This window comes from Notolepis coatsorum (assembly GCF_963971535.1).
Source record: "Notolepis coatsorum genome assembly, chromosome: 2".
NCBI lineage: Eukaryota > Metazoa > Chordata > Actinopteri > Aulopiformes > Paralepididae > Notolepis > Notolepis coatsorum.
In genome coordinates this window covers 163,474,205-163,487,148 of record NC_140166.1, presented here as the reverse complement: position 1 = coordinate 163,487,148, position 12,944 = coordinate 163,474,205, and the positions used below count along the sequence as shown (strand labels likewise).

The following is a 12,944-nucleotide window of genomic DNA, read 5'->3' as shown; positions in this document are numbered from 1 at the left end:
ACCCCATGTGGGGTATCATTGGAAATCTACACTGGTTGGCTACAACCCTGTCCAATAACTTTCGCAATCGGCGAATTATTGACAGTTCCAGAGCCTCGGGAGTCAGGGGTGGTAATCTGAGGCTTGCGTGTACAAAGTCGCACACCTGACATATCGACATGTTGCATGGCTACTCTTACTAGTTACGCTGCTGGCCAGTATGATTTACTACAATAGTGTATTTTAGGGGTGTAACGGTATGTGTATTCGTCCCGCAAATTTATGGTACGGGTGTCACAGTGCGGTACGCATAGCCATACGAAGAATACATCTCATACCACTAGGTGAAACTAGGGTTGCACATTTTACAAATCTATGCTCAATATCTTTACTTTACACTGGCTTACATTGATCTTTAACATTGAATATTATGCGTGTATTGCCAAATGTAGATGATGAATAAAACGTTGAAGCTTAGGCACGATGACAACGCACACTGACACTCTGCACTCGGCTCTCCCCTCCTCCCCTCCCGTTTACTACAGCCTTTCATGTCCCTAAAACAAAGCCATGAATGAATTATATGTTTGTAATTGTACTGTAACACAGCAGGGTCATTACAATTTTACAGTTTTCTTTAGTTTTCTTGTTCGCCCAATAATGTAACCAATGGAAAGACACACACGTGCGCGAACACACGCGCTAACTTTCTTCCGCAGACTTTCTCACGGCAAAAAAAAGAAAGAAAAAGCACTACATACTTTTCGGACTGATCATCTGAGCTCCTCTCCAGTTGAGCTGCTACGGTGTTTAAATCCAAAATATTGATAAATCCTCTGCCATTGTTGTCTAACATGTCATCTGTTCTCTAGTCTTCTTCAGTCTCGGCTTCACCTTAAGTTAAATCCTCTCTACAAGTGAAATTGAAACTAAGTTGTTGCATAAGTTATTAAGGGGGAAATTAATTTACTCCATGGATGCCTGAACACAGAATGACACCAGTATCACTGACTACCATGGCAAGCCTATATAATATTATTCTATTTAATAATAATAATTATTATTATAAATATATAATAATAATTATGAATATAATTTTTCTGTTGTACCGAACTCGTACCGAACCATGACCCCAATACCGAGGTACGTAACGAACCGTGGCTTCTGTGTACCGTTACACCCCTAGTGTCTTTATAACTACATTTTTGTTGTACTGTACTTGCGATGTATAATGACAATACATTTGAATCTAATCTAATAGAATCGAATCTAATTTAATCTAAGGTAAGGTGTTAAATGACAAAACAAGAATGTAGGCAAGAATGCAATGCAAAGTGGGACTTAACTCTGTTCTACTGACTCTATGGTGCCTTGTTGACGGTTTATTGTATTTGTTTGTTTACTGTAGGTAAACTTCATCATCTTCATGAATGTGATCCGTATTCTGGTCCAGAAGCTCAAGTCTCCAGGAGTTGGTGGCAACGACACCGGACATTTCATGTGAGTCTTGGGGAAACAAATAAGGATGTTTATTCCAAAATGATCTGATCTAATCACCCGACCATCACAGTTCAGCTTTTTTTTTATATACACAGTTCAGTATTTATTTTATATAGGCTGTGGTCTAAAGATTGTTCGAAATGTAAATTACTCTTTACTTCTGTGTCCACAATCTTCCTTCCAAACGCTGTTCTTTGTGGAAACTAGCTCTTAAAATATCCGTCCACAAATTAGAGGACAAGTGTAGATACGATTGTTTGCAGGTGCTTGATGACACAGGTGTGCACACATGCCCATGAGCATTCACACACACACACACACACACACACACACACACACACACACACACACACACACACACACACACACACACACACACACACACACACACACACACACACACACACACACACACACACACACACACACACACACACACACACACACACACACACACACACACACACACACACACACAAAAACACACACAAACACACACACAAACACACACACCTACACAAACACACACATTATTGTGTGTGACTGTGTCTCTTATCTGTGCTGTGTGTATACAGGAGACTGGCCAAGTCCACTCTGTTTCTCATCCCTCTGTTCGGGATGCATTACATGGTGTTTGCCTTCCTGCCAGAAAACACAGGAGCAGAAGTACGGATCTTCATAGAGCTGGGTCTGGGCTCCTTCCAGGTACGTCTGTGTGTTTGTTCTTCATAGAGCTGAGTCTGGGTTCCTTCCAGGTACGTCTGTGTGTTTGTTCTTCATAGAGCTGGGTCTGGGCTCCTTCCAGGTACGTCTGTGTGTTTGTTCTTCATAGAGCTGAGTCTGGGTTCCTTCCAGGTACGTCTGTGTGTTTGTTCTTCATAGAGCTGGGTCTGGGCTCCTTCCAGGTACGTCTGTGTGTTTGTTCTTCATAGAGCTGGGTCTGGGATCCTTCCAGGTACGCCTGTGTGTTTGTTCTTCATAGAGCTGGGTCTGGGCTCCTTCCAGGTACGTCTGTGTGTTTGTTCTTCATAGAGCTGGGTCTGGGCTCCTTCCAGGTACGCCTGTGTGTTTGTTCTTCATAGAGCTGGGTCTGGGCTCCTTCCAGGTACGTCTGTGTGTTTGTTCTTCATAGAGCTGGGTCTGGGATCCTTCCAGGCAGGTACGCCTGTGTGTTTGTTCTTCATAGAGCTGGGTCTGGGATCCTTCCAGGTACGTCTGTGTTTGTTCTTCATAGAGCTGGGTCTGGGATCCTTCCAGGTATGTCTGTGTGTTTGTAAGAAAGAGGGAGTAGGGGCACATGTTCAATGGATTATGTTAATGTTTTAATGTTATTTATTTTTGACGTGTATTTCTTTCTCTTAGGGGTTTGTTGTTGCTCTGCTGTATTGTTTTCTGAACGGAGAGGTGAGTAATGACCCTTCAACGATGACCTGACACCTTCTTGTTCTGTAGATTTGCAGAGAAAGACTTTCGTCTTGTTTACATCAGGGTGAATTGTAAGTAGGGTGCAATTAGCACCGTGCAAACCATTCTTTGTGGATCCCGCCCCAGGTGATTGTCAAAGCCCTTCTTCATACCTGTCCCTGTGAAAATCATGTCCTTATACCTCTTTTTAAATGGTTCATGTTTGGGCATTGCTTTAGCTCCACATTCAGACTGTTTCACTCCACAGATTAATATACAAACACCTTTGATTGTACGATATTAATCCCGTTGGACAATGTTTAAATAAACCAATAGACAATACCTTCCGTCAATTTTCTATCCATTCACTGACGAATCAAGGTCGCTGCAGCCATACTGTTGCTGGTCTGGACTGATCCTCTGAGCTCCTCTCCAGTCGAACTTTCGTTGCTGTGGGGTTTAAATCCAAAACATAGCCAACATAGTCGTCTCTAGTCCCTTCTTTCTCTCCTTCATGTGAAGTTAAATCTACTCTAGAAGTGAAAGTGAAACTTAAGCTACTCTGTACTGCAACTCTGCCACACAGATAAGTTACCTATAAAATAGCTCTGCTGTCCACGCACACTTTCAGTTTATAATGTTGTCTGACTAAGTATTGATAACACACTTAGTATTAACTAGTAACTTGTATTTGATGCATGTGGGAACTGATATGCAAAAATGAACTAAATGGGTTTTATTTATATTAAAATAATGTACTCTAGGCGGCCGGGTAGCGCAGCGGACTAAGCGTCTGTCTACCACCGCAGAGACAGTGGGATCGAATCCAACTGCCGTGGTACTGTACCTCCGGTTTGGTCGCTCGTCCATACTGACAGAATTGGCAGTGTCAGTGGGTGGGAAAGCCGGTGCTGCCAGGTGAAAAGAAGCGGTGGGCTGGCTACACATGTGTCGGAGGAAGCATGTGATAGTCTCCACCCTCCCAGACCGACGGTAGGGGGTAAAAGTGCGCAACGACCAGGAAGGGGATTGGGAATTGGCATAACGACTAACATTGGGATGGGAGAAAAATGGAAAAAGGAGCGAAAAAAATACCAAAGAAAATAAATAAAAATAATGTACTCTGTGGAGCCTGAACAGTAACATTGGTGTCACCGAAGCCGAGCGTAAATTAATAAAATATATATCCAGTTTATTTTCGCTTCCGTTCAGATGGTGCAGTGGAGGCAGACAGGCGCAGGCGGGCAGGGTGACAGGCGTAGCACCGTCTAATTGCGCTGCACAGGCCTATCGCTGTCATATTTACCTGCCTGTCAGGGTTGCAGCGAAGGCGTTCAAATTAAGGTGTATCTGTAGCCTCCAGGAGGAAATCCTCCACGCAGAACATGTTGAATTTTGACATAGTGATTCAATTTCCTTAGCGTTGCTACTGGTGGCGTCTTCACAGGTTACAGATTACTTCATAGATTTTAAGCAATTTTACAAAAAAATATAATAATAATTACCTTTGGAACAAAGTGAAGGGGGCTGAATACTTCCTGAAGGCAGTGTATATAAAGTAACATGGAAAAGGCATAATGCATGTGTGCACCTGTGTGTAAGATAAGATAAGATAAGATATTCCTTTATTGATTTGGGCATCATAGCAGCATGGGGGCGGGGGGAGGGGTAGGGTAATAGTAGAAAGACATAAATATAGGCAATCAAATTATAATACAACATTTTTATAAACAGTATAAACAATATAATTAACTCTGAATATAAGAAAGCAAACAGTGTAATCAAAGGTGCACCTGTATGCCCTTTCAGTTATATTATACTTTACAATAAATATGGGCAATAAAGAATTAGAATCTGAATATATACTATGAGTAAAGTAAAGTAAACAGTATACACAGGTGCAGTATACACCAGGGCCCTCATTTATCAACAATTCTTAGAAAGTGTTCTATGTTCGTACGTAAGCACAGAATTTAGAATGTGTGTACGCACAGAAATATTGGGATTTATCAACCGTGCATACACGGGTCCTACGCTCCTCCGTGTTGATAAATACCTCTTTGTTCTACCGTCAATGCTCGTACATGATTATCCATATATGGTCATGAAACACCCCCCATGGGATGTGAAATAATGGACTGACCAGAGCGAACTATGAGAAACTCCACAAGCTAGATTGTCCTATATATACTCCCCCTAGGCCAGATCTTGGCAAAACATAACATCTTATTCCATTGCTTTGCAGATGACGTGCAGGTCTACCTCCCCTTAAAACCCACCCAAGGGAAAACATCAATAACACCACTACTTGACTGCCTGGCAGAAATCAAGTGCTGGATGTCTGAAAACTCCCTGACATTAAATGAAGGGAAAACTGAGGTCATTGTTTTTAATAGTGCCCCCCCGACCCCCCTCATTGACGCACTTGGTCCCCTGGGTCCAAACCTCTCCACCTCTGTCAGGAACCTCGGGGTCATCTTCGACAGCAATTTTAAATTTGACAAACAGGTCAGCGCCGTAGTCAAAAACATCTTTTACCACCTTAGACTCCTGGCGAAGACAAAGGCATACCTCTCCCAAAGTAACCTAGAGACGGTGATACATGCCTTTGTCACCACTTGCCTTGACTACTGCAATGCCCTTTACACGGGCATCGACAAATCCTTGCTTCGCCGCCTACAACTGGTGCAGAACCTCACCAAAACAAAAAAACATGAACATATCAGCCCAGTCTTGGCCTCGCTCCACTGGCTGCCTGTCCGCTTTAGGATCGATTTTAAATGAGCCCTAAATGTTTTTAAATCACTAAATGGCACGGCTCCTCCCTATTTGTCCGAACTCCTGCACCGCCACACCCCCCACCGATCCCTCAGATCAGCTGACCAGCTGCTACTGGTGGTGCCTAGAACTAGGCTCAAGACTAGGGGAGACAGAGCTTTCTCCACCGCAGCGCCTAGATTGTGGAACAGCCTCCCCCTCAGCGTACGGACCGCCCAGACCGCGCAGGCTTTTAAATCACTTTTAAAAACCTACCTGTTCTCCTTGGCCTTCCCCCCCACTTAATCACCACTAGACCCCTGGCCCTTCTATCCTCTTTGTTTTACTGTGTCCTAGCTGTTTTTATTACTTTCATTGCTTTACTATGTTTTTAATCTTATATCTTGCATCATATTATTTTGTTTTTATTACTTTCATTGCTTTATTATGTTTTTAATCTTATATCTTGCATCACATTATTTTGTTTTTATCAACCTGCCTGTGAAGCACTTTGGTGCCAGCTGCCGCTGCCTGGAAATGTGCTATATAAATAAAATTTACTTGACTTGACTTGTTCACGGAACCAAGAAGACACAACCCGTGTTATGGGATAAATAACAGGCTGGCGGACTTGTACATGGTGATGTCAGATATCAAGACTCCCTAAGACCATTGCTGCAATTCTGCCTGGACAGCTCGAAATACTAATAAAGACCGTTCGTTAACCACTGCTTGGCGTTAGTGTGTCATTATAACCATGCTGGAATATGATGAATGCCTTTATTCGCTCTGTTCGATTGGCTACCGGGTATAATATGATTTGTACTAGAGGCATACAATCTATTTTGTTGTCGGTATTAGGTAGCCTATATGAATTACATATAATAGCAGCCATAGCCTACATTATGCAACAGTAACTTGCGCATATTTAATAACACATGGCACAGCCCTGCGAAGCCCTGCATACAGTAAACCAACTTGATCATGAATCTAGCTGTTGTATCTTTACGCTTATGAAAACATTAAATAATATGTATAGGCGGGCGGCTATGTGGCGTAGTGGGCAAGGCGCTCGCCACGAATGCGGAGATGCTGGGATCGCCTGTTCGATCCCAGCGCTCCACATTGCTTTCAGTTTAGCTGGTCGTCCGTACTAATACACATTGGCCGTATTAGGGGGTGGGAAACTGATGGGTGGGGATCGGGCGTTGTGGACAGCGACTCCTACAGGTCGGTTGGTGCGCCTGCACAGTCGAATCAGGAAGTGTCGGGGGCAGCGTGAGCCTCCCACGCGTTACTCCTCGCCACTGAGAGATCGAGCTGCGCAGGTGAAAAGATGCGACTGCTGTTACCTCAAGTACCGGAGGGGACTTGTGCTATGTATGACTTAGTCCACATTGCAGCCGGCTTGTGGGAGGCAAGAAACAGCGTTCGTGACAGGGGAGGGTTGAATTGGATGATACGAAATTGGGATGGGAGGAAAATATAGAAAATGGGAGAAAAAGTGGATAAAGAAAATAATATGTATAGGCTATAGGCCATCACTTTGCATTAATAGCCTATATTCTCAAATGGCATTTAATGGCTATCCGACTCCTCGCTATCCTCGGACGGACCAGTATACCTTTATATCATATCATATTCATATTCATATCATAGTTTACTCTATCAGCCTACCCAGCATGTAATACGTTCTTTGTTAGAACTCAACTTGTTATTATTTTGCGCATAGATTGCAGAAATACGGGAACGTTTTGATTTATATTAAAAGGCTTTGACATTGTAAAACTAAATACGTGGAATTCTGTAAGCAGAATACAAGTCATATCACCCACACGATATATGCTCTGTATCCAGAGCATGTATGCTTTTCATTCATTTAAGACACATTTATTGCAAGGGTTTTGTATACACATAAACTCAACAAATAACCTCTGTTCTCGTTGCAATGCGTTTTTTATTCTTTCTTATAGGAAGGGGGAAGAACACTATATTGTGGGTGTTCATATGACTTGTATTCTGCTTACAGCTTCAGGGTTCCACTTATTACGTTTAACAATGGCAAAGCCTTTTAAATATAATCAAAACGTTCCCGTATTTCTGCAATCTATGCGCAAAATAATAACAAGTTGAGTTACGCGGAGTGCAGTCAGTGCTTATTTCCACGTTGTAAACATATTCTACCACCGGGCGCCAGCTACGCATGCTCCGAGCTGTGCGTAGATATACGCACAAAGCCAAGCACAAGTTCAAATTGATAAGTCCCACCCTTTGCTTAGAAATGATCGTACGCACGGGTTACGCACATATCTGTGCGTACGCAACGTTGATAAATGAGGGACCAGGTACCCTAACTGGCATGAAACTAGTTCTCCGGCTGTCCCTGCCCACAGCTGTGGAGCCTGATGGCCGCTGGTACGAAGGACTGGCCGAGGCGGTTAGTGGTGTGTCGGGGGGGTATGAGTCTGTGGCTGAACGTGCATGTGCATGTGTGTGTACAGGCAGGGGTGTAAAGTACTTGAGTAATTGTACTTCGTTACAATACTTAAGTACTGTTTTTGGGGATTTGTACTATTATTAGGTTTGTATACTTGTACTTTTATGTTAACGTTATTAATCCTGCGGCCGTGCTTTATTTAACACTAGCACAGCCATGGAGAAAATGCCACTAATTCCCGCCAGATAAAACGGGTACTTTTAGGAAAAGTCATTGAGTGACAGAGCTGGAGCTCGACCGAGTGACGAGGATACATTTATTGAAAATGCCTAGGGGTCATGTGACCCCTTGTCGGCTGTGCTAGTGTTAAAAACAGCCAATCAAATCCCCATCAATGGAAAATTAACCCGCCCATACCCATGCTGATTGGTCCTTGTGCAAGACTAGAAAGCGGGGATCTTTGATTAAACACCTGCTATCAGAATAGAGAGTCAGAAAAAAAGTTTTTACCTTGACTTTTTAGTCAAGTAAAGTGTGTTTTTAGCCAGATCTGACTTTTACTCAAGTAAGATTTTGAGACGGTACCCATACTTTTTAACTTAAGTATAATTTCTGGGTACTTTTTCCACCCTTGTGTCCAGGTGCAGGCGGAGCTGAAGAAGAGGCTCTGGAAGTGGCAGACGCAGAGCTACCTGAGCTACAGCAAGAGACGCCGCACCCTCTTCATGGAGAGCAGCACCGTCACTCAAATCTCTGTCCTGGACAAGTCCAGCCCCAAGGACCCCCCCGGCGCAGACGCACACGCGGACATGCACACAGACACACACACACTCACACACACAGACACACACACACTCACACCCAATACCGTCTCGACTGTCTGAGGTTAAAATGTTTTTTACACTCTTAAAAAAAGGGGATGTGTTGAAATAACACAAGATATGTTGTCCCTGTATCCAAAAACCGAATACTGTATTCGGGGAAAGCATGAATAATGCGATGGAAACACCTATTATGAGAGAAGAAGAAAACATTTGTGTGGCAAGACTAATTATTTGAGACTATCAGTGCGTCTCTCCATCTTTCAGGCCCCTGCCGCTGTAGGCCAGTTGCAGGCACGTGCACACATAGAGCCCAAGGGGTGCTTGAGCACCTGTCTTTTTGAGCATCATAAAAAAGTGCAATAAAAAAAATAAAAAAATAAAAGATTTATTTTTACCGTTTTTCCAACTGAAAAACTTCAGGATAGAATCAAAATATTAGGTAAAGAGAGAGAGATGCCCCATATTCCATTGCAGTTTGCACGGCCTCCTCAGCGTGCCTCTCCACTAGGGATGGGTACCGAATTCGGTACTTTTGAGGTACCGAACCGAAACACATCGGTACTACCGAGTATCGATTCAAATGAGAAAGTTTGAATTTTTTTATTATATATATTTTTTTATTATTATTATTTTTTTTACCTGTTTAACGTTCACACGCACAATATATGCTTACCTAGGATTTTACTTGATTCAACAACAAAGCAGTCGGAGCAATGGCAAGCCGAAAACGGTCGAAATTGTAGTTATTTTAAGTTTGGATTTTTTTCTTTTTACGACTGAGGTAGGTAAATTAAATTTATTGAGACTAAAGTACAGAAAAAATTTACCGTTGGGTACCGGTATCGATTCACAGGTACCGGTACCGTATCGGTTCAAATGTGAAAGGTACCCATCCCTACTCTCCACGGACCTATATATTTTATGCATAGCGTGGGTGGTGATGATGATGATGATGATGATGATGATGATGATGATGATGATAGAAACCGCTGTAGCGCATACAGTTGAATGCTGGTATTACACTCATTGAGGGACATGAAGAAGTCAAGTCCGATGGGATTTGGGAATCTCAAATACAAATCGGGATTGGAATAAAAAATGCATTTATATTAAACAATACAGAATATACAGCACTTCTTGGGGTCTGTAGGGTAAGCACTTATTCCCTCCCCCCTGAACATTTATGGAGATGTATGGGCCTTTTAAGTCAGTGATAAAAGTGTCTTTCAAGGATAAGTGAGCTCCTGCACTGATTATTATAGTTCAATATTCAATATTTGATCACCAAAACCCCCCAAAAAACATAAAAAGGGGGCCCCCCGCCCGAAAAGGGCGCTTAAAAATCGGGCTCGGTTAAAACACACACAGGTATAGTGCCCTTTTCAGCCTTTGAGCACCTGCCCCTCTAAAGTCCTGTGCACGTCCCAGGCCAGTTGTGTAGGCCTCGCTGCAGTCAGGAGGGGAACACTCGTTTTACAGATATTTGGCGCCATCTGTTGTTGTGAATGTATACTGACATGTAAAAGTCTAGACCCCGAATATAAGATGACCCCACTTTTACAGATGTATTTCCGGGGGGGGGGGGGGGGGGGGTCTTATATTCGGACCAACGTGGTATATGCCAATATTAATACGTTGAAGGCACAACGATATCATTGCCAATATTAGGTTACAAAATACAACATTTTGCCCGATTTAACGTGACCTCCGGTATGAACCACGCCCACGTCCGGTCTTCTATCCGAATACAGATAAGTTTGTTGGTGGAACAGATACAGATACTGACATCTCTGCTCACCTCTATATCCTCTTTAAGCAACACTTTAAGCCAGGCTGTGTAATTTTTTCTAACACATCTCTATGTGTTTATTCGGGGGATTTACACTGTCCTTTTTCCAACACATCTCTTTTTTAAGAGTGTAATCCTCCTCGTTTCTCATCCTACTCTTCGTCATACTGTTGCTCTGTGCTCGCTATATGGTGATGAGTTGAGACTGCTGGGTGAGAGTGCACAGATTCATTGAACCAACTGTATATCGACGACTAGTGGTCAGCAACCAACTTTCTATTACAGTATTTATTTTCAGCAAATGTTTATAAAGACTTATATGATGTAAAAAGAAACACCTAATCATAATTTAGATTGTATGCTGTTCAATAGAGCTACTGTTGTTACAATTAACAAATGTAACAGTAGAGTTTGAATGAGTTCTATTTGATACTGTATTTTATTTTCTGTGTCAGTCTGGTGAAAAAAAACACATTTACTTTTGTGCATTGTATAGTATATTTGTAAGATGTTGTGCTTTATTTCTGTGCTGTACTATTACAACTGCAGAGAAATTTCCTGTTTTCGTTGTTGTTGTTGTTGTTGTTGTTGTTGTTGTTGTTGTTGTTGTCAGTGCGTCAGTGATGCCCAGGTACCCTGCCCCCTGCTCTGAATTTCACTTTCACTTTATCATTTTTGGGACAGCAGATGTGCAGGTTTCAGGCTGTAAGGCCTACAGTATGTTGGATTCATGTTTTGTTTTGGCTGACATTATTTAGCCTGTAGTGTATGACTCTTGGTTGGAGGGGGAACACATTAGTGCCTTTACCATACTACTAACCCAAAGCTTTCCCTCTTAAGCTCAGTTAAGCATACTGCACCTCACATGATGACAATGATGAATATGAACATCATTCTAACGCTGCGCTTGTTGTAACAAAGTCATATATTTAAGAACATGCACCACACTATTGAGTCTTCACTATAGGAGCAGAATAATGGATGTTGTGTGCATCAGCTTTTGTGCTGAAAGGAACAAAGGGACTCTGGCGTTGTAGGCAGGATGGACGGAGTACTTTTGAGGTTTGAGGGCTTGACTTATTGAAAGGGCGGCTTTTGTGTTTTTGCGTCGGGACGCTTGGCTTTTAGATTACAAGTGTTTATCGTGTCGGTTAAATGAAAGTGTTGTTTTTTTTCCCTTTCCTTCCTCTCAATTCCTGTGAACGTGAACAACCAATTCCTTTTACAGGTTCCTGTTTACTACATGAACACAACTTCCTGGTCTGGTGTTGTTCCTTTGGGGCGGGTCCACATGGGGCGGGTCCACATGGCACATGGTTTCTGTCATCTGTAAATGGTAAATGGACTGCATTTATATAGAGCTTTTATCCAAAGTGCTTTACAACTTATGCCTCACATTCACCCATTCTCTCACACATTCACACACCGAGGCCACCGTGCAAGGTGCCAACCTGCTCATCTGGGGGCAGTCAGGGGTTAAGTGTCTTGCTCAAGGACACTTCGACACGCTGCCGGGAGGAGATGGAATCGAAGCGGGAACTTTTCCGGTTACCAGGCGACTGGCTCTAACTCCTGAGCCACTGGTCTATGTACATGTATGTCTGTCTACATCTATGTAGTAGGAATCGATTACTACGGGTTCCAAATGTGGCCAATTTTCAACAACGACATCCATATGTTTGGGACCGTCTGGTTATACTTTTCAACTTGACGTGTTAATAGCAACACGCCTTTGAGTCAACGTGTGTCGCCACTAAGTCGTTTCAAAGTAACACAAAGCGTGTTTTCAAAATATTTGTTTGTGCATTAATATCACAGCCTATTACACAGATAATAGTGCACCTGCAAGTTATGCCTTGATTAGCTATGTTCATGTTATGCCTTGTATCTCCCTTGTTTCTTGTAAACTCTCTGGTTGCTAGGCAACCTTTCATAATTCACACTAACAACTGTGGTACATTGGGGCGCCCCAGTGGTAACTATGCTTGCAGCGTAATCGCTACGTCCTTGGTTCGAATCCGGCCTAGGGACATGTGTTGCAGGTCCTCCCCATCTCTCTCTCTCTCTCCCAATTTCCAACTGTCCTGTCAATAAAAGCACAAAAAATTCCCTAAAAAATATCTTAAACCTAAAACAACTGTAGTACACACGCTAAAACATGATGATACAACAGTCCGAGCCGGATTTGCCCAGGTCTGACCAGGGTCCAGGCAGGTCTGGCCAGGTTCAAAAGACAATGGAGATGCTCACTGTG

The 12,944-nt window shown here is 42.8% G+C and overlaps 1 protein-coding gene across 1 annotated transcript in view; it reads left to right on the top strand.

Moving 5' to 3' along the window:
- Nucleotides 1-9,181, top strand: part of ghrhrb (growth hormone releasing hormone receptor b) — a gene marked incomplete at its 3' end in the record, with an annotated part of 186,751 nt that extends 177,570 nt beyond the window's left edge. The window contains exons 10-14 of the mRNA XM_084308376.1: nt 1,388-1,479; nt 2,055-2,184; nt 2,842-2,883; nt 8,719-8,888; nt 9,166-9,181. Of these exons, the coding sequence (XP_084164502.1) occupies nt 1,388-1,479; nt 2,055-2,184; nt 2,842-2,883; nt 8,719-8,888; nt 9,166-9,181 (450 nt within the window). The remainder of the gene's footprint in view (nt 1-1,387; nt 1,480-2,054; nt 2,185-2,841; nt 2,884-8,718; nt 8,889-9,165) is intronic.
- Between the last annotated feature and the right edge of the window lie 3,763 nt (nt 9,182-12,944).